The sequence below is a fragment of the Neltuma alba genome, unplaced genomic scaffold, assembly GCF_004799145.2.
Source record: "Neltuma alba isolate B1F8T4 unplaced genomic scaffold, ASM479914v2 tig00003893_pilon, whole genome shotgun sequence".
In the NCBI taxonomy this organism is placed as follows: domain Eukaryota; kingdom Viridiplantae; phylum Streptophyta; class Magnoliopsida; order Fabales; family Fabaceae; genus Neltuma; species Neltuma alba.
This window is the reverse complement of record NW_021633470.1, coordinates 982,666-1,004,329: the sequence shown is the minus strand read 5'-3', so window position 1 is coordinate 1,004,329 and position 21,664 is coordinate 982,666. Positions and strand designations below refer to the sequence as shown.

The 21,664-nt window shown below is 35.7% G+C and overlaps 3 protein-coding genes across 5 annotated transcripts in view; 2 read left to right on the top strand and 1 right to left on the bottom strand.

The window, feature by feature from the left end:
* Positions 1-1,127: 1,127 nt before the first annotated feature.
* On the bottom strand, positions 1,128-17,002 carry LOC114742853 (photosynthetic NDH subunit of lumenal location 5, chloroplastic). 2 transcript variants are annotated; one of them, XM_028931070.1, is made up of 9 exons: positions 16,996-17,002; positions 14,941-14,946; positions 5,543-5,605; positions 5,040-5,270; positions 4,547-4,697; positions 4,347-4,435; positions 3,289-3,343; positions 2,587-2,672; positions 1,128-1,577 (listed from the first exon to the last, which is right to left on the bottom strand). In XM_028931070.1, exons 3-9 carry the CDS (start codon positions 5,564-5,566, stop codon positions 1,425-1,427), a joined length of 789 nt encoding a protein of 262 aa, XP_028786903.1. In that variant the 5' UTR covers positions 5,567-5,605; positions 14,941-14,946; positions 16,996-17,002; the 3' UTR covers positions 1,128-1,424. The 2 variants fall into 2 exon arrangements, with proteins under 2 accessions (XP_028786903.1, XP_028786904.1); XM_028931071.1 differs by lacking the exons at positions 14,941-14,946; positions 16,996-17,002 and having other exon boundaries at positions 5,546-5,606.
* LOC114742838 (probable methyltransferase At1g27930) lies at positions 7,927-8,757 on the top strand. Its single transcript, XM_028931050.1, has one exon. The coding sequence runs from the start codon at positions 7,927-7,929 to the stop codon at positions 8,755-8,757; it is 831 nt and encodes a 276-aa protein (XP_028786883.1).
* LOC114742852 (protein CTR9 homolog) overlaps positions 15,150-21,664 on the top strand; it is an 18,721-nt gene continuing 12,206 nt past the window's right edge. The window contains exons 1-9 of one of the 2 annotated variants that reach the window (XM_028931068.1): positions 15,150-15,456; positions 15,982-16,048; positions 16,178-16,372; positions 16,961-17,061; positions 18,624-18,677; positions 19,068-19,184; positions 19,285-19,348; positions 19,716-19,930; positions 20,710-20,794. In XM_028931068.1, coding sequence (XP_028786901.1) covers positions 15,316-15,456; positions 15,982-16,048; positions 16,178-16,372; positions 16,961-17,061; positions 18,624-18,677; positions 19,068-19,184; positions 19,285-19,348; positions 19,716-19,930; positions 20,710-20,794 — 1,039 coding nt within the window. In that variant the 5' untranslated portion in view covers positions 15,150-15,315. The remainder of the gene's footprint in view (positions 15,457-15,981; positions 16,049-16,177; positions 16,373-16,960; positions 17,062-18,623; positions 18,678-19,067; positions 19,185-19,284; positions 19,349-19,715; positions 19,931-20,709; positions 20,795-21,664) is intronic. The other variant, XM_028931069.1, reaches the window with a different exon arrangement.

Here is a 21,664-nt window from a genome sequence, read left to right as displayed (position 1 = left end):
CAATACCCTTCTATCTTGGATCAGTTTCAAGTGACGTTGCGGGCTGGCAGTTAACTTTTTGAAGATGCTCTTGCTGTGCCAGGATTGCTTCCCCCTGGTGGCGGAACATACAGCATTAGCCTCATCGTCTCTCAATCTCAACCGATCCAACAAAAGTTCTCACGCCAAAGAAAGACCCCGAAATTAGTGCATGCTGAGACTAAAAAGTCTAAAAACTTAAAAAAAAAAGTCAGTTGCGATTCTAAAAATTATAATTAGATGAAAATAAGTTTGATGGCCAAAACTTTCTATTTTTGGGCCACCCCCAAAACTTGCTTCAAAATTAAATTAAACTTTTCTAACTTTTTTAATTTTTGGCCTTTCTTCATATTTAAAACTCTTGAAAGTGACTTTTTAACATATAATGCAAACAAGTTTGTATCAAACTTTTTTTATAAAAAACTTATCCAAACATAAGTCACACATACTAAACATGAACTTAAGTGGCGAACTTCGCAGTCTTAAAACAGAATTCCTTTAACGGTGAAAAAAATTCCACCATCAATTGACTGAGAGAGATACTTAAACTATTATAAATACAAATAAATAAATTTAAAATGTTAAAATTTGATTTAAGTAGTTCAAACCCATAGTATAGCAAGTAATTTATAAAAAATTTTAATAGTAACTTTATAAAATATTACATCCGAACAATTCATTTTTTTAATATACGAGTGGAGAAGAAATTTTGAAAAGAAAAGGAGAAAGGATACTGTAAAGATCCTGATTCATATCGGGCTGATGTTATTGAGGAGACTAGAGTGCTTTTGGGCAGAGTAGAATGTTAATATTCGTACAAGTAGAGGAATTGTCAAGTGTGATGATGCCTTAGCTAAATGGGCTCAAAGCAATGATGCAAGGCTGTTGAACCCGTCATCATGCCCGACCTTGACTTAGGAAGGTGGCGGATGGTGAAACGATAGGTAGCACAATGAGGAAATTCTGTAATTTCTTTTGTTTTTAATATATGCACCTTTTTCATTCGAAATAGAAAGAAGAGACAAACATAATAAGCCCATACGGGGATCTCCATAATGATGCAGAGATGTTCAAGATCCCGTTTACCTGATAATATGTATGCCCACAAGGAAAGCCGAACCACCATTTACTTGCAATAACTAAAACAATTTGACAATAAATCTTGTACAAACTATCCTCATAAGTCCGTCGCTATCCAAGGCCATTCAGATTGGAAATTTCCTAAACTATAATTCCGCTAGAATAAAGATGGCCACATAAAGTTTCCAGTTTAACATGTAGATTAAACAAAAAAATAATAAAACAAAAGCACTGCACTCAAGACTAATCAACTAAATTTCAAAGTGCAACTTCTGGTTTTGGGACAACAAACTAATCAGAAGCTGAGTGCGACTAACGGATGTTTTTCAAGCTATTGGAAGCTCACCCGAGTCAATGATAACCACCTTCTTCCTTGGACGGTCACCTCGATCCGTATCCTGTGATTCAATTAACCTAACAATGTCCATGCCTTCCAAAACTTGGCCAAATACTACATGCCTTTGATCCAGCCAGGGGGTCTGTAAAACACGTAAATTAAGTCAAGAGAAGGGATCATAAGCAATGTCCCATTAATTTACAGCACGTTAAAGTTCTAATTTGGGAAACTGTTTCATTAATAATAGGGTGGTACTTTGATCATGATTATCAAATTCAGAACCGGGCATCTCAAATGCTAATCCTCGAGTAAACTTCATGGTCTTTCATAACTGAACAAAGAAATGCACAAAATAAAACGCAAAAGTTGGACGAGATTGCAGAACAGGCTGACCAGTCACACCATCATTAGTAGAGGGTGACAACATGGCTTCATATCAATTGAAACCCCAGAGTTTCAAACTTGCACAGAATCCCCATAAATCTCTCTGGTTTCTTTTGTTTTCTTTCGAGGTGTACGAAGATGATTATAAAACTTCTGCTTACTTTCTGACCATAATAAGCATGGGGAGTAAAAGCAAGGTACGGAAAACCGGACCGGCAATTGAACCGGACAAGGCAATGGGTCAAGAGTCAATGGATCAGACCGGAGTCAAACCAGGAGTCAAACAGGTGAGAAATAAAAAAATAAAAAATAATTTAAATGTTCACTAAGAATTAGATATCAATTTAATATCTTGAATTACTAGTAAAATAATTACATTCTTATAATTTCTTATAATATCATACTACTAAAATCACTAAATATTCATCCCAACAAAATATCAAAATGGATATATGATAATAAAATATTTCTCCTTATAATTACTCAATCACTAAGTCCTAATTATCAACAGCTTTTTAAAAAAAATCATCAAAATATTTTTTTTTTTTAAAGGGAGACCGGGTTGATCCACCAAACCGGGCGGGTCACCCCGGTTCAGTCGGGTCATACCGGTCACACAGTAACCCGGTTTACAGCTTAATCGGACCGGTTTCCTGGCCGGTTCGCCGGTTTCCGGTCTGAACCGGCCGATCCGGTCCGGTTTTCAATACAATGAGTAAAAGATTACCCATCTGACAATAAAAATATTGAAGAGCACAGAAAGATACCTTGACAGTGCATATAAAAAATTGACTCCCATTGGTGTTGGGCCCTGCATTTGCCATGCTAACAACTCCTGGTCCTACATGAGACACTACAAATGTTCTAAATATCAGTACTATATTTACGAAGGTGTTTTCAATAGAATTGCATGATGAAAACAAAAGAAAAATTCACTAATCATAATGGCATAATATCATGCTATAAACTTATGGAGGAAATTGAGTAAAAAGGTAAAAGAAAAAAGAGAGATCAAAATCATATTCACTAAACAATGTAAATAAGATTGACCCCAAGCTGCACTTATACTACAGCTGCATCACTGCTCTTTCATTTTACTTTCGAAGCACTATAAGTAATTTTCTTCTTTAAAATCACGAGTTCGTAACACTTACCTAATTATACATTGTTTTCTGAATTCATCGACAAAAATTCCTCTAAGAGAAACTGATACAACTGCATCGCCACTCTTTCCCTTTACTTTCAATGCATTACAACTAAATTTCTTCTTTCATAACAGAAGTTCATAACACCTAATTATACATTATTTTCTCAAATTACTCGGCAAAAATTTCTCTAAGATAAATTGATACATCGATCACATTATGCACCCCCTTCATTTTCTACGTAGCTAGGCCAGTTCTTATGGTGCAGCATCATTATGCGTAGAAAGCAAGAGCTACTAAAGACATAAACTTGGCTAAACTCACACTTGAAATTCTCATCTTTGAAAGTGCGGCCATAAATACTTTTACCTCCAGTTCCCTGCAATAGTTTCCAGAACTCAAGGATCAGAGTAATAAAGCAGCAAGTTCATGATATTAAAAAGGAAAAAAGAATCTTTAAATAATATCAAAACATTAGGTTTGAACTCAGAAGAACAAAACACACAATGCATCATGGACATCTCCAGTCAAGTGTCAAAATTTATGGAAAAATGATAGAACAAGAATGAGCCTTTCCCCCCTATATCTTACACATCAATTAGAGGGAATCTCAGCTTTTGCTTGTAAATAATACACGCTAGAGAGGGTATCAACAGACACATAAATTTTAGGAACTTAAAAGAGAGTTAGCATTACATATGCCCTGCAAATCTGTGAGACAGAATATCTAAAACACGTAAAATATAGATCTCACATATAGAGATTAGAGACAGCTAAAAGGAGAAAGTTACTCCCATAACAGCCTAAAGTCAACAAGACCAAAAGCCATATCAATGTGGCCTCCATACATGTGATTTCTCTGGCCACTTGACTGATAAAAGATACCATTATTTAACATCCTTGACTGAGTCTAAAACACGGCTACTGCATCCATTTTTACAGCATCCCCACACTTGCCGATCACACTGGTTTGCAAAAGAAAGTTGACTTTGGCAACCCATGTGGAAGATCAATTGTTACTACATGACCTTGACAGCAGAGTACGAGAGCTATTCCAGGAAGTGGTATACATATATAGAAGTACCCCTGGAAATCATATAGCAGGTCTGTCTTGAGCCATAGAACTCATGCACCTCGTCATGCAATGAATCAGCCCAACCCAATGTATGTTAACCCCCCCCCCCCCAAAAAAAAAAAGAAGCATCAAAGCTAATAACAAAAAATGCATAATAAAAAAGGAAATGCAAAAAAGTCAAATGCCATTCCAGTCCCTTATAACTATTCCCAAGTGTACATCAAAACTGAGCGGAAGTGTCTGGGGCAATAAACCACAGATCTTGGTCAGTAATTCCACGAACATAAGAAGTGAGAACAGTACTCACATTCCCCTTGTCAAAGTCCCCTCCCTGAATCATGAAATCCTTTATCACACGATGAAATGTAGAATCTTTGTACCCAAAGCCTTTCTCTCCTAAGAAAAAGTTGCAGTAATGAAAAAATCAGGATTTTGTTAAGACTTATCAAAGTGAACCAGACAGAATATTAGAACCAATGAAGCAGTTTATCAAATGATTTACACAACCTGTGCAAAGTGCACGAAAGTTCTCTACTGTTTGGGGCACATCATCACCATAGAGTCCAATCACAACCCTTCCAGCAAGCTTTCCCACGGGATTTCCAATACTTATGTCAAAATACACCTTGTGAGTAATTTTTGATTGTAAAGGTACTTCCTAAAAATAAACAAAATACAAGGCAAGTTAAGCTGATGGTGATAGATATAGTAGCCGGAGCTGAGCTATTTAAGCTTTGGAAAATACAATGGTCTACATTTGATAGCCCTAGCTCGGGGATAGCTAGTCTGAGAAGTATAAGATTCCAAGCAGATAAGACTTTAAAAATTCAATTACTGCCAGAAGAAAGACAACTCAAAACCACAAACCTACAATGACTTCGATTTGCCCTCGTATATAGCCAGTGCTGGTTATTTATTCTGAATTTTAACAGAATTAACAGTCCCCTAGGAGCCATAATAGTAATGACAATAAAAGGAAGCGATAATAAAAACGCCTCACCTCAGAACTGGCCCGAACCAAGCTGGTAAAACGCGTTCTTTCTTGAGAAGAAGCATTCCAAGAAGAGGTGTGAGTCACCAAACGCAACGAACCGGCAAAGGCGCTCAGTGAGGAGCATATATGCGATCGCGTAGGAAATCCCGTGAGCTTAAATGAACTCGCACTATTCTTATGATACATAGCTCTGATCTGAGTACCGCTTCGTGGACTCGGCAAAGACCGGACATTTGACTGCGCCAAGAGCCCGGGAGATTAAAAACGAGTAAAAGGTGAATAAAACTAAGGATTATAAAGCGTTATCATTTTTTCTATTACATGGGTATGAGGAAAATTGCAAAGGACAAGCGAAACTTAGCATGCTATTAATAGAAGAGCCAGCGGTGCCCAATGTAACAAATTAATAGTAGTAATAATAATGGATAATGGAAGGCACAGTTAGGGGGAAACATTTCCCGGTGATTTCAAGATTTTCTCGAGAAGATGAGGAAGAGTAAGGGGTTTACCACCGTTGAAAAAGCAGCCGCCATAGATGAAGAGGTATGCAGGACGGCGGCGTCTCCCCTTCCAGGCTGCAGATGATATCTTGGATAGGGGGATGGTACAGGGAAAATGAGACGGAAGACCCAGAATTAGAAAGGGTCCGATAGCAAAAAATATTTTTTTTAAATTTTAAAAAATCGGGAAAGTCATAGGTCCTAAAGATTAATTTAATAACGGTTATTTTTTTTGCAAGAAAAATTAAAATATGTTTCAGATATTAACATACGGGAAAATTGGTCATAAATACTCAATTCTTGAAAATTTATTCAGAGAATGGGATCTGACATGGTAAAAATGGGGGAGGTGCTCCAATATAAGTAATGTGATGTGACAAAGACCAAATTATCCTTTGTGAAGGGTTTTCTTATTTGATAACGCTACTTCCACATTATAAAAAGCTAATAATTGGATTTTAAAGAAGATAATTGTATATTGATTTATACTGTACGCTTGGGAAGGTAATTGGACATTCGAGAAAATTAGTTGCACCTTATAAAAGCTAATTGCATGCTCATGCTGGTTTTAGGAATGTAGTTGAATATTCAAACATGACGCTTGCACATCATGGAGCTTGTTACATATTCAGGGGAGCCACTTGTGCATTATGAAAGTTAATTGTGTCGTGAAAAAACCTGGTTGCATATTGGTTATGGGGAACTTGAGCATTACGGAAACTAATTGTATTTTTGGACAGGTGTATGCATATTTGGAAACTTCACTGCATGCACATTCGAGGAGATCACCTGCACATTATGCAAGCTGGCCAGGTGCGTCTTACGCAAGTTAACTTTACATTGGTTCAAGGAAGATAAATTGCATATTTAGAGAGGCCACTTGGAGAAAAATCTATCTATTCAGGCATTTGCATAAAAGTTACACCATGTTGTCAATTTTCACAAGAGTACATAAAGGTCCCTTGACACTTTGAATATGATTACTACATCTGATTGTTAATATAAGAGCTAATTAACTCATTAGAGTATATTAAGAAAATTAAGTTAATTATTTGTAATAAATAAGTATTGGCTTCCCTAAAATATCTCTACTAATCAAGTGTATTAGTTAGAATTATCATTACTACAAGGACAACTTAAAAAAAAAAAAGATAAATATTACCTCGGGTCCTTAATATAAGAGCTAGTAATTAACTAATTTGAGTAAATTAAAAAAATTAGTTAATTTCATTATTTGTATTAAATAGGTGTTGTCTTTCCTAAAATACTATTACTAATCAAATGTATTAGCTAGAACTACTTTATTACAAGAACTATCTTGAAAAAAATAAATAAATATAAGAGATAAAGTAGATTGGGATCTTATATTTAGGATCAAAGTAAAAGTTAAACTAGTTCTTATATTAAAGATTAGCGGTAATATAAAAAACAAAGTGGATTGGAGTCTTATATCTATAATTAAAATAAAAGTCAAACTAACTTTTATATTAAGAACTACAAGTATTAGTGGGCAAGTATATGAACCATTATTGCCCAAAATGCAATTAGCTTTCACAATATGCAAGTGACCTCCGCCTTCTCGAATATTCAATATAAACTAACATGCAATTACCTTCTCGAAGGTGTAATTAACTTTCATAATTTGCAAGTAGCTTCTTTCCAATATAAAATCTTTCTCCAACTCACGCACTTTCACAATGCGAGGTTTGATTCGCTAAACAAATTTCATTGATCGGTCCTCGCATTGAGACTCTCGGACGTGATACATGTGGCCCTGGTTGCAACTTTTGGCCCAGCCATTTGTTTCCAAAAAACTAAATTTATAATTTAAAATCTCTTTTATATATAACCTGATACAAATATTAAATATTTCATTTTTATACATGATAAAATAAATTTAAAAGTATAACCCCTTCTATAAAAATCATTATTCATTAATCTACTCAAGTTTTTTGGTCAACCAAAAAAATTATAATTCCCTCTCAGTGGTGGTCATCAACTAAGAAAAAGGGACTTCGAACCGCAATGATTGTCAGAACACAAGACATCTATTAAACACTAACATGAACTTGAGGACATATGTTATAGCATGTTAATTTAATGTAAATTGAGCGTAGTAGTATTTGCGGGGAATTGATGGAGGAAGGATGTTATACATATGCACGAGATTACATCACACACGCGCACACACGTGTATGTACATGTTTATACAGACAAATTGGGAAGAAAGCACGGGATTTAGTGGAGAGAGTCGCAAGGCACATGGATCTTGAGATTCAAAATATTCGGTGCATGAAAAGGAAGAGAGGAGCTGTGTGGTTTATGCAGCGTGACATGGGGACGCATGAAAAACACAAACTCATCGGGCACGTGAAAGCAAGTTTTCATCAACAATGGCTAACAGGAAGGGGATGACAGGTAAGAGTATTATTGGCGGGGTGGGGGGTGCAGTGTTAACAGGGATGGCGCTGTTGATATGGAGCGTGACGGGAAGGTCCGATGAGAGCTGGTGCTCGCTCGATCCCACCAGAAAAAGACCGCGAGTCGGGGAGGATTACACCCCAACCTCCACCCAACTGCGTGCATTGCTCCACTACGCCACCTCCCCCCATATACCTCAACAGTCCCTTGCTGAGATTACCCTCACCTTCCGTGTTCTCAAATCCATGGCTCGCCCCTCCAACATTCTGGTGTTCGGCCTCGGTCACGACTCTCTTATGTGGGACTCTTTCAATTCGGGTGGCACCACCCTCTTCCTAGAGGAAGACCCTAAATGGGTGCAAATGGTGCTGAAGGACGCTCCTGGCCTCCGCGCCCACACCCTCCAGTATCATACCCCACTCCGCCAAGCCGGCCCTCTCCTCTCCTCCTATCGCTCTGAGCCTGCATGTTCCCCCTCCCTCCCCTACCTCCGCGGCAACCATCGTTGTAAGCTCGCTCTTAGCAATCTCCCCGATGAGGTCTACGATCAAGACTGGGACTTGATAATCATTGACACTCCCGGCCGGATGGCTGCCATCTTTTCTGCTGCTGTCATGGCCCGTACCCGCAGGGCCTCTGGCGCCACCCATATCGTCCTCCACGACGTTGATCGCGAGGCTGTCAAGGTTTACGCCTACGAGTTCCTTTGTAGCTACAACTTGGTCAATGCTGTTGGCAAGCTTTGGCATTTTCAGATCCCCCCTAACCTCGCCCATCACCCCCCTCCATCCCGTTTTTGCTAGTCCCTTCCCATAACCATTCCATCATTAATTAGTAGCACTGTCCTGCACGTAATTTAAATCATTTTAGCCCCTTTTATATAATTTTCCCCATACCCATCTTCAATCCATTATTGAATATACTTGAGCTTCATCGTATATTTATTGTTAGTTCTATGTCTTAATTCAAATTTCTCCATATTGAGTTGTCTATATTGACTATTTTTAGTTAACTTGTTTATCAGAGAGGAGTTTTCTTGCACTCGTTTCGCATGTTGCATGTACAAGCATCTTTTCAAATAATTTAGGCCAATTTTAATATGCCTTATCTGCAGGACAAATCTCTTTTTTTTTTCCCCGCCAACTTGCAGGACAAATCAATCCACTAGAAATTTTTATGTGTACCTCCCTCTTTGTATAAATAAAAGAGGGTGGTATTTTGGTTTATGATATATATATAAATTTCAGGGAAAATAACCCGCAGATCCTTATTATACTATTAATAAAATTATTTTGTTTTAAAATTTGCCAAGTGGATTAAACAATTATTTACCTAAAATTATTAAAATTATCCACCTAAAAATTAAATTAAATAAATATTTGCCTAAAATCATCTAAAGCGATCGTCTTCCATCACCTTCACACTTGCCCTGGGCAATGATGAGTGATACCGAAATATAAAGCATCATCCTTTATCAACCTTTCAGGATTGATCTGATTCAGAACCTCTCTTCTTTCCTTCCTAGTTCCTATTTTATTCCATTCTTTTTTTAAATATTGGATTAATATATTTTAATGGTTCATATTTTAATTTTTTATATACTATTTATTACAAAAATTTAAGTATACTTAGTGCATTTGCCAAACATTAGAATTAAATTCTAATATAGTTTGTAATTTATCATTTATTTATTTTTATAATTTAATATTTTAATAATAGTCTTAAAAAGGTTTAAATCTTAACCGTTGAAATATTAATCTAAGGATTAGAAAAAGAAAAAGAAGAGAAGAGGAGGAGGAGAAAAGAGTAGAGGTTCTAAAAATTGATTAGGTTTGAAGGGTTTGTTCCTAAAAAGGAGCAAGAGAGATAAGACATTGCTAGTTTTACCTCCTCTTGGATCAAGAGAAAACTACAAAAGAGAGAAAACTAAAAAGAAAAATGGGAGGAGAAATGAGTTTTTTTCCTGTTTGGATGGGAGAGAAAATGTGGAGAAAAATAAGGTGGCCTCATGTTTCGTTTTCTTTCCAAACTTTCTTTTCATATGCGAAGAGGTTTGGGTTGGGAGGGGGGACGAGATTTTCGTGACTGTTGAGCACCTTCTTGAATTCTTCCTTTCCATATTTGTTTTTTATTATATTTAAAAAATCAGTCACTTTTTATTTTTATCTTAAAGTAATGCTTTTATTAAATAATTTGGTTTTAAAACATAATAATATGAAAAAAAAAATATAAAAAAATAACTTGCTTTTAAATTATTTGATGATGTTAACGTTAGTATATTTTTTCCGTTGCAATATTTAATTTGATTTATTTTTATATATGATATATTTTGATAAGAATATTTTAGTTATTTTAGTATTTCTTTATTTTCTTTCATCCTTATTTTCTCTTGCCTATCTAAGCAAGTAGGATGATAATATTTTTTTTCTAGTTTTTTCTTCTTCCATTTTCTTCTCTCTGAACTTTTCTTCTATGTTAATTGGAATATAATTTGAGCAAAGGACCTTGTGAATAGCTTCAAACCAAGCTCAACGAACTGATCATAGATGATTAATTGTTCGCTCGTAGCATTTTTAATCTCACAATAATGACACTAGGAGTTGTTTGAATTAGGTTTTTTACAATATATAACGCAAGTGTGTGACAAGATTTTTTTTTTGACTTACATAAAAACATATTTTGGCATGTTGTTAGTGTGGGTGGCAGCATCTAAATTCTCCAAAAATTTAGTGGATCTTCCAACTCTTCTATAGTGTTATGCAAATCCTGTTAATGGTAACACCAGCAGAGAAACATTAAATCCAAGTCGTGTCTTATGGACACTGTCCTTAAGAGCTATTCCGCAACTACCGGCAAAACAAAAAGTGGCACTCTCTATGATTAAACGAATTCTTCCTGTAAGAACAGGTGAACAGAACAGCGAAAGATAAAAGAACTCAGTGGAGCAAAACACCAGAGGAGGGAAGAGAGTTGCCCGAAAGCTCAGAGCACGACGATACCCTTTGAACTTCCGTCTCATACCCCTTTTATAGGCTACGGATCACAATACCATTGGGTACATTTAAACGTGCTTAATGATAATTAACTCATAATTAAATGAGCGGTTTCAAGTAGTAATTAACTTATTTAATGACTATTTAAGAAGAATAAAATCTTCAGTTACGAACATTGAAGAGGCATAATTATAATTAAAATTTAGATAGATATTTCTAATAAAGTGCCCAGTACTGCATTTGACTCGTGCACAAAAGGGGTGAGAAGAAATTGCCGGATTTGTCTCCGATGACCCATTGTGCGCATAAGTCCACTCCTCCTCTTGGCCCATTTAGTAGCCCAAGACCACTTATTACTTGGACCCTCACAATCCCAAGTAATGTGGGACTCTTCCTTTGACACACCCACACATAATATTTACAACAATCCCCCACATGTGTCAAAGGAAGTACCTTTAGTTGAGTTACACACATGAGTATAACCATTGTATCTGGTGGTCCTTTGGACTTAAAACCAGACCTAGACCAATAATACTTAGTACATATAGATGTTGGTGGTCCTATGAACTTAAAACCAACACCTCTTAGGCGTATACTAGAGGCATTATTTGTCAGATTATACCCCACATTTTCACTGTTAACGGCGTTTTTACCTATTAAGACGGCCATGGGCGTGCCTGGTGCATAACAAATGCTTTATAGATTTTGCCACGATCTCATAAGAGCGGCCCCACTCCACATTTGTAGTGGTGATTTCATTAAATGTACCTGCAATGAGCACATCATCCCATAGGATTATGAAATCACTAAGAGCTTTTGCTCAGTCTCACTAAAATGCATTCTAGCACTTTTTCATGCCATAGGAAAGGACCAGTATTTTATTTTAGTGCTAGCAAAACTGACAAGTAACTTGTTCTTACCCATTGAACCTTCTTTATGGGATCACCAATCACAAAGGTTGGGTTGTCATCGCTATCAATTTCAAGTGGCTTTAGTCCTATTCCCCTCAACTAATTTGTTCGTTCCGGGAGATTTGTTAATGGATCCACTGGGTCCACTTTTGACCTCACAAAATCAATTGAGATAGTATGTCAAACTATGTGTATTTACATCATTGTTCTCTTTACAATGGCTATTGCCCTTTAACAATCACAATTCATCGACACTAAGTGACAGTTCTGCTTCTGCAACAATATATTTGCTAAGGAATTTTCAATAACTTAGCCTTCAATCACTGCTATAAGTGAATAATTACTAGTGGATTTTTTCATACAACTTGAAATTCAGTTAATATCCGTGTATCTCAATACAACGGGAATCCACCATGCATGATACCAACATTTATGGTACCCCTTAAGTATTTCATTTCCCTCCTCCATATTTAAATATGTATTCATCCTTACAACAAAAGTTACATCACAAAGGTTAATTTAATGCAACAAATTCACAAAATTTTATACATACACAAATTGAGCTACACAGCTACTTCAAACAAAGTGTTAGCATCATAAGGAATATTCACATATTGGTTCTCAAAAACCAAGCTTTTAAAAACATTTCTGTCAAAATCTCATTTCTTTATGATTTTAACATTAAAATCACGTTTGTTCCATTCATGCTTTCATATTAAATTTTGAAGCAGCAAAACATTATAAATAATATTTTATATCCACATTCAATATTCACAATAGTTGTGCATACTCATGCATATTTATGTCAAGATAAATTTTATCCATAAATAATATTATGAAAATTAAAGCACATTTATCTATGTACTAGATAAATGACTAAATTTTCATACCCATATATATAATGCTTGATTTAAGCGACACAGAAAAATTTGATAATTCACAAAATTTGCTCTCAATAGCAAATAACAAAGCCTCTACTTATTTTTTCTTTCAATCTCAACACACATATTGAGATTTCCAAAATGAGACTAACACAATTTGAAATAAATTAAAACATATTTTTCTCCACCAATATTATTTTTGTAAGGTACCCCACATTTTAGGCACTCCCACACTTTCAAATATTCATTTTTATTTACATACCTCATCAATAATAATTCTAATTAAATTAGAATTTGACACCAATATCTCCTCCCATTCTAATTATAAATTAGAATTGAAAATATCATACTAATTTCACAAGGCATCACAACATATTGAATTTAAAGTTTGTTCACAATGCCAAGCTATTGAAATCAACACATTAAAATATGGATACATAGAATATAAAATGTTCCATTCATATAATCAAATATTTTCGTCAAAATTGTTATCACGTAATGTATTTTAAATTCCACTAACAAGTTTAATTGTCCACACAACGGTAATATATTAAAACCCACAAAAGACCACTCAGATGGCATTTATATATAGGGGGTTATGAAACTCATAACATCAATGTTGCAATATATTTTTATATACGAAGCCAATGGCACACTAAAAATGATTATTTAAGGAGAGAAAATGTTGATGGAATTATAGGAGGTTAGCAACTATTCAAACCAATTTAATATGCCCATCAACCGAAAGCAATAAAATCTCAATAAATGGAAGGGATTAAATTCACCGGAATACTCATTAACTAAACCTAATAAAACCCCCAACATTAAGAGTATATATGTATGGAGGTTATGAAACTTAATATAATTAAATAATCTCTTTTAATATAACAATTAACTTCTAGAATTTCTGACAAGATGACCATATATGAAATCACGCCATGAACGCCAATGTTCACATTAATGAATATTTAAGCATAACAGTAATAAAACCTAATAAAGGTAGTAACAGAAGCAATTACATTAAAAGGATAAATGAAACATAATATAGATTCAAAACCTATAAATCCAATCACATTACACTCATGCAACCGATTCATACACATTAACATTTTTCTGTTTCCACATTAATTCCACCCTCAAAATTTATAAACTGGAAATTATGTGATTACTTTAAAATTCATTCGTCATGAATGTCTACGTAACCGAAAGTCATTTTAATTTACGAAAACAGCCCGTGAACTCCATAATCAATCAATTGATACATACTAAATACAAACACCATTTAAAACTGCAGCTTCTACAAATTAGTCCTGCATTGAATTTTGTATATAAAACTCAAATAGATGTTTCCACACAATGTAATGAATTTTCATCAGTAAACAACATCACACTCACAAAAGTTGTTCCTGCTTAAAGAGGAGCAGTACCTGATTGGTGCGATGTGAAGTAAGACTTCTTTTTAAAAGCTAGATTGTCAAAAAGTTAATTCTACTACTATTAGTTTAAATACACCCAATGATGATGGGGGCACGAAAAAGGTGATGGTGCCAAGCAGGGCGTAACACATTGATGGAGGTGAGGAAGAATGGCTGAACAAGGGTAAAGGATAACTTAATAAATACAAATTAAATACAAAGATATTTTTTTGTCCTAAAGGTTCATTTCCTTTACTGTTGGGCAATTCCCATGGTCCGAGGTGAGATTGCTCAACCCCTCATGGTAATGGGAGACCTATGTTCCCAACCTAAAAAGAAAATCCCACTCACTGTTTGACTCATTCGCCCTACTCCTACCAAACAAGGCATGGTTCACATTGCATAGTCCGTTAATTGTGATGGTCATGCCAAGCAGGGCGCAACACATTGACGGAGAGGGGGAAGAATGGCAGAACAAGGGAAAAGGGTAACTTAATAAATACAAATCAAACACAGGGACATTTTTGTCCTAAAAGGTTTGTTGCCGTTACTGTTAGGTGATTCCCATGGTTTGCGGTGAGACTGCTCAACGCTGCAAGGGAGCAAACCAATTCCTAGTAATGAGAGACCCAGGAGATGTTGGTATTGTTCAAAAGTGCTTTTTAAAAATATTTTTTCACAAATCAAAATAAATTTTTTTATATATTTATTTCGCTTGCTGTAAAATCACTTTTAAGACTATAGTTTGGTTTTAAACAAACATCTTCCTATTGTTCCCAACCTAAAAAGACAGTCCCACTCACTGTTTGACTCGTTTGTCCTGCTGCACCCAAACAGAGCATGGTTCACATCGCATAGTCCGTTAATCCGAAGCTGAATCTGAACGTTCGCTCCACGTCTCTTTTAAACAAACATCTTCCTATTGTTCCCAGCCTAAAAAGACAGTCCCACTCACTGTTTGACTCGTTTGTCCTGCTGCACCCAAGCAGGGCATGGTTCACATCGCATAGTCCGTTAATCCGAAGCTGAATCTGAACGTTCGCTCCACATCTCTCTTCTGACATCTCCTTCTGGTGCTTCTCGCGGGGAGCGCATCTAGGGTTTTAATACTCGTTGGTAGTGTTTCCAGGGTAATTTAGAAGCAGTCTCGGTAGCGAATAGATGGCGTGCGTATACATACCGGTGCAGAATTCCGAGGAGGAGGTAAGGGTTGCTCTGGATCAGCTCCCCAAGGATGCTTCTGATATCCTCGACATTCTCAAGGCGGAACAAGCTCCTCTCGATCTTTGGCTTATCATCGCGGTATGTTGCTTGCTTAAAATTACTTGTACCCTTTACCTCAAGTTCAAAATTATAGTTGCAAGTCCAACCGAGCTGAAATACTGCAACTTCTAGTGTGTCTTGGAATTTAAATAAACGCATGTCTCCTAAATTAGTCTCCAGACTTGCTAGTTCTTTCTACGCTTCTTTTTCCTTCCTTTCCTGGAAACACACGTAAGCATTTACAAGGGACGAATTCCTAATCTGGGTGCCCGGTGTTGCGAGGTTGAGGATATAGCTGGTAAATAGTTGTTCATTTCTACACAAGTTTCTGAAGATGACTTCGTCTGATTGTTTTTATTTATAAACCGGAACGGGTCCTTTAGATGGTTTACCCTGGTTGGACGTAACTATTTCTTACGATGTCTGGTTTCTCTTTTGCTTTTTCTGATTTCCCAAACTAATGCTAATATATATTTAGCGTTCTTCCTATTATCAGGTTACGTGGCTTATCGTTTTTCTCTTTCCAATTTATGGTGTCATTTAAGTTTTCTTGTTATGCTGCAGAGAGAGTACTTCAAGCAGGGAAAGCTTGATCAATTTCGCCAGATTTTGGAGGAAGGATCGAGTCCGGGTATACCTCCTCTTGGCTTTTGATTTCGTGCTTGTTTAACAACCTCATTTCTTCAATGTCGTTTGACATTATATGTTTTAATTTAATATAAGCAAACTGTAGGGGTTTCTTCTTTTCCTCATTTTGCAGAAATTGATGACTATTATGCGGATGTTAGATATGAGAGGATAGCTATCTTAAATGCCCTTGGGGCCTACTATAGTTACCTTGGAAAAATAGAGACAAAACAAAGAGAAAAAGAGGAACATTTTATTCTGGCAACACAATACTACAACAAAGCATCAAGAATTGACATGCACGAGCCCTCCACTTGGGTTGGGAAAGGTAATCATATCAACGGCTCTGCAAGTTGAGTCTATCTTAATGATAAAGGTGTGAACACTAAGTTCATAACGAGGTAAAGAAAATATGTTTGGTTTATCAGGGATTGGGCTGTGATGGTTATTTAGTTGCTGATTAGTTTTATTATTGTGTGCCTTTGCATATGGGTTTATGTTAGGTGTGAAATAATGTATTTTGTATCCTGTTTAACTGTCATGCGCTCCTACTGAATGTTTTAAAATAAATCCTGGTTGTGCACTGAAGCTTTTGTGTAGATTGATGTACTGTTCTCTGTGTTGATTATCTCCCATTACATACTGGGATCTCTATTTACGTTTTCTGTTCTTTATTTGTTCATCTATTTAACATGATGATCGTTGAGGAATATCTGTATTTTGATCTGTGTTACTGACACGTTTAAATATGATGTTTAAAATAAATTCAGGAATTACTCAATTCTATTGTTATTTTACGCATGCTAGCATTTAGGTTACCTTATTTTTGTTACTGATCTTGATACTGTCTTATATTTGTTCTGTACCATCAATAATGGGCAATGCACTGAAGATGCTTAGTACTTGATGCTCTCAGGTCAGCTCTTACTAGCAAAGGGTGAAGTTGACCAGGCATCTGCAGCCTTTAAAATTGTGTTGGATGGAGATCATGACAATGTTCCTGCTCTTCTAGGCCAGGTATATCATTTTCTTCTGAAAAGTGAAAAAAATAATGAAGATGCGCACGAGCATACAATCTTTCAGCTTAACTTGGCGATTTCCCTGATCCTTTGAGGTTTTTTTTTTCTTTTTTAATAAAAACTTTGTTACAAGTTGTATTCGAACTTCTTTTCTTTTCTTCTCTCTCTCTGATAACACGTCTTCTAAATTCTTTTTATTGAACGCTTTTGTTCTGGAAGAAAAAAAATCCAGTGAACATACCTAACATTTAGGACATTCACAAATCTACAAATGCTTTAATCCAAATCTGGTTAATCTGTGATAAAGTGTGAAGCTTATGAAGGGAAAAAAGAAAAGCATATGAGCCTTAGGAGGTCTTCTTCCCCTTTTATACTGTCCTTCGAATAATATCATAAGAACTTGCAAATCATCACTTAACTGTTGCCTCTGCCTATTATAATCAAGTCAAATTATCCAGGAGATTTTTTTTTTTTTTAAATATTCGTCACGCAAATGTTTTCTTGAGGATGTATTTATTTCTATTTCTTATAGTTACTTTTCTTGTATGTTGCCAAAAAAAAAAAGTTACTCTTGTAGGATATCTTTTTTCCTAATCTTAGAGAAACTTGTTATTCTCTGCAGTTGTTTTCTTCTTAAGCCAGCGATTTCCCCCCCAAAATTCATTTAAAGCTTTGAAAAATTATTTGAAACTTGATTTGGATTTCATAGTTGGGCTTGGGGGCACTTTGCTGGTATACTTATTTACTGTTTTGTTTTACTCTTTCATCCTCTCCAGTAAATTTTTTTTTTCCCGACGGAAAAATAAAGTGAAGTTAGAATTTGGTTGGCATAGTTAATCATATACTACTTCCGGTCCTTAATATAAAAGTTAGTTGACTAATTTGAGTAGATTAAGGAAATTGGTTAAGTTAGTTATTTGTAATAAGTAGGTGTTGTCTTTCCTAAAATATCCTTGCTAATCAAGTGTATTGGTTAGAATTACTATTATTATAAGGACTACTTTGGGAAAAAATGAATAAATATGAGAGACAAAGTGGATTGGGGTCTTATTTCTAGGATTAAAATAAAAGTCAAACGAGTTCTTATATTAAGGATCGGGGGTAGTATTTACATTATTGAGCAGTTCTGTGAAAGCTAGCTGCCATAAACTTTGAAACAGTAGATAATTGATTTGAAGTTGGATGGCTTAAGAGGTTTTTTGTCTTGGTACCTTTTTCCCATTAGGATTGATGGTGAGCTATGTTGATTTCTTTTTCACCAATGCTACATGCAAAATTTGTTCAATCCGAAATATGACCTATATTTTTCACTTTGGATGGTCAACTGGTTTATTTTTTATGCATTTCTTTGTTGACCAATTATTTCCATGTCTTGGTTTCTAGGAGTTTACTTTACTATGCTTTTGCTTCGTTTCCGGTGTACTTGATGTCGTCTACTCTTTATCTGTTCTGTGATTGCTCAAGGGCAGAGCAAGTTTGAGGCCTGCCTTTTTTTTCATTTGATAAAAAATTTCATTTGTGTTTTGTATTTCTCGCAATAACTTTTCTGAACATCTACAGGCATGTGTTGAGTTCAATCGTGGTCGCTATTCTGATTCACTTGAGTTGTACAAGGTTTGTAATATAGCCATATTCTTTGATGCTTGTAAGCAACGTTTTTCTGTTTTGATGAGGTATTAAATACATTGTTGTTATCTGTTTCTGCATTACCTTCATCAATGTCATCTATTTATTAGCATCACTAAAGATATCAAAAGAGCTGTGGTTGGTGTGTGCAAATTTTGAGACGTGAAGGTTGATGGATCAGAGAAATAATAGGAAGTAATGGGCACTTTAACTGAGTAGAGAGGTTTTATCCAAATGATGGGTTTTCAGAAATTGAATTATGTGAAAATAAATAATGGGTTTAAAAACGTTTCATCACTGTCATCTTTGGCCCATTCTTTTTTTTCTTCCTGTGACATTCTATAAACATGACTTTGATAGCAGTTTTAATTTTGTTAGAGGGCATTGCAAGTGTATCCCAATTGCCCTGCTGCTGTGAGACTTGGCATAGGTCTATGTCGGTACAAATTAGGTCAATTTGAAAAAGCACAACAGGCTTTTGAACGTGTTTTGCAGGTAAGTGAATTTTATCAATGGCTAATGCATCATCAATTGAGTAATTTTGCTAGTGCTAATGTCTTTATGTTTTGTTCTTGGTTTTTCCATATTTTACCAGTTAGATCCTGAAAATGTTGAAGCTCTTGTTGCACTCGCGATAATGGATCTGCGCACTAATGAAGGTACACTCTCCCTTCCTATCATGTTGTTTTGTGCTTTCACTATATAGTCCCTCTAGTCTTACTAAGGCCCTTTTAGTTTGATCCTACATATAGGACCAATTTTTTTCTTTAGTAATACCCCTATTTAATTTATTTCAAATTGCTTTAGAAAATAAAGTGTACCCACTTTTTAGGAAGGGTAGGGTACCCTTGGAAAGACACTGGAATATATATTTTTTTTTAAAATTAAGGTTGTCAACTAATTTTAACTTCTCACCTTAATTCATGTGATTTGGTTAAGGGGGTCCTATATCAAGGACTGAAGGAAGTACCTTCTGATACTAACTTCTCACTTACCGGGCTGATTGAACTCTATGGCATCTTTCAGCTGCTGGAATTAGGAAGGGAATGGTAAAAATGCAGAGAGCATTTGAGATCTATCCCTACTGTGCAATGGCTCTGAATTATCTAGCCAACCATTTTTTCTTCACTGGTCAACATTTTTTAGTTGAGCAACTGACAGAAACTGCACTAGCCGTTACAAATCATGGTCCAACGAAGTCACATTCTTATTACAATTTAGCACGATCTTACCATAGCAAGGTTGGAAATCAAATCTTTTTCCCTGTTCAATTCTTTTTTTGAGAGCTGACGCTTCGATTTTGCTGTTGGCTAAATATTGATGAGGTTTGAGGTAATGTTTATTTCTGCTTGATTTCTTATTGCAAGCAATGCCCTGGTCCATCTGTTTGTGCAGAGCATCAAAAAAATACATTCTTAGCACAATTTGAGCTACAACATATTGTTTATTTTTTCTTAGGTTGGGGTGAGATGTGCATCGCTTCTTGAGTAGTTAGTGGCTCAATTGCCCTCACAAGCAAATGAGCCAGGTTGAAGAAGTTGAACAAGTTACACCATTCTTGTGGTCTTCTTGCCTGTTATCAAATTTTTGAAATTTGCTTATTAAGAAGTTATAGTGAGCAATTGTTAAGGACTCTGACTTATTGATAGACCATCTGAATTCTGTTTTGGTAGACATTGATCTGCACTTATGTAACCTGCTGTTCCAACTTCTATTTAGTGAAACAGATGCGTTAGGATGGCATATATGCAATGAAATTCAGAAAAACAAAATTCAACTTATTATTGATTAGTTCCCTATCTCAATTTTCTTTTCTTTTCCTATTGGTTTTTGAACTTCTAAGCGGAGTGAGCCCCCTTTCCCTCCTCAAACATTAATTATCTTCTTTGGTACTTCATTAGCTTCCTAGTTCCTCCTCTTTTGGGGTAGTACTAAAATTCAGATGTTCACCTGCCCCTCATATTTTCTGTGATTTTCAAGCTTTAGTATTGCTAATGACACTGATATCTTTGGACTATAGGGAGACTATGAGAAAGCTGGACTTTATTACATGGCATCTGTCAAGGAAGTCAACAAGCCCCATGAATTTGTGTTTCCTTACTATGGTCAGTTGGCACAGGCTTATTTGAGAATTTATAGTTTATTTAACGTTATTTTATGCCTTCATTATGATTAAAAGTTTACTTAGCATACCTAGGAATAGGATTCCAACACCATTGAACTCGTAAATATCTATTGCTTTTATCTAAAAGGAAGTACAGGATCAATTGCTTTTTTTCCTCTAGGTTGAGGCAATTTTGTTTTGACTTTAAAATATGACCTAGGGTTGTAAAATTGAATGTTATATGGGAATTTAGGAGGTAAGGGTATTCAAGGAATTATAATTAGGGGGTAATTAAGATATCTAACTCGCATGGGTTGCCAATGCCTTACACAATGTCCTTGCCAATGAAGAGATAAAATATGTGAGGATTTGAAAAAGAGTGGATGAACATAATAGCGGAGACAGTGTTAGATGTAGTGATTGAGGACATGGAGAAGGGGGCGCAAATAACCAAGTGAGGACATAAATTTGCTTCACAGGGCTCTTGTGACCGAGGAATGGAACTAAGGATTGTTGCACAATGCATTTTTATTTTATGGCTTAGGTAGTTTTGTCAAAAGGGATCTGTTAAAACACCTTTAGCAAAACAAAGTCCAAAAATCAAATGACTGTTTACTACTAGTTTGTTACTAGGGCTTCAAATAAAAGACATCTCCAACAAGGAGTTTGTGATGCCAAAACATCAGGTGGAGAAGATTTTTTTAGCATGTCGTGAATGTCTCTACTTGCTTGTTCTGCTTTGTAGAATCAAAAGGTTTGGGAAGACTGTACTTGGTTTGGACAGTCAAAAGACATTAACATCTGTTACTGTAATGGGCTTCCTATGGAGGACCAAAAATGCTCATACCTTATTGCTATTTTGTTCCCTCAA

Excerpts from the sequence above, each read along its gene's own strand:
- LOC114742853 (XM_028931070.1), bottom strand. The coding sequence starts at position 5,566 with ATGGCGGCTGCTTTTTCAACGGTG. Across the intron at positions 2,673-3,288 it reads CAAAGATGAGAATTTCAAGT|TGTCTCATGTAGGACCAGGA; the intron begins GTGAGTTTAGCC and ends GAACATTTGTAG. Across the intron at positions 1,578-2,586 it reads TTTTTATATGCACTGTCAAG|ACCCCCTGGCTGGATCAAAG; the intron begins GTATCTTTCTGT and ends CGTGTTTTACAG.
- LOC114742838 (XM_028931050.1), top strand. The coding sequence starts at position 7,927 with ATGGCTAACAGGAAGGGGATGACAGGTAAGAGTATTATTGGCGGGGTG.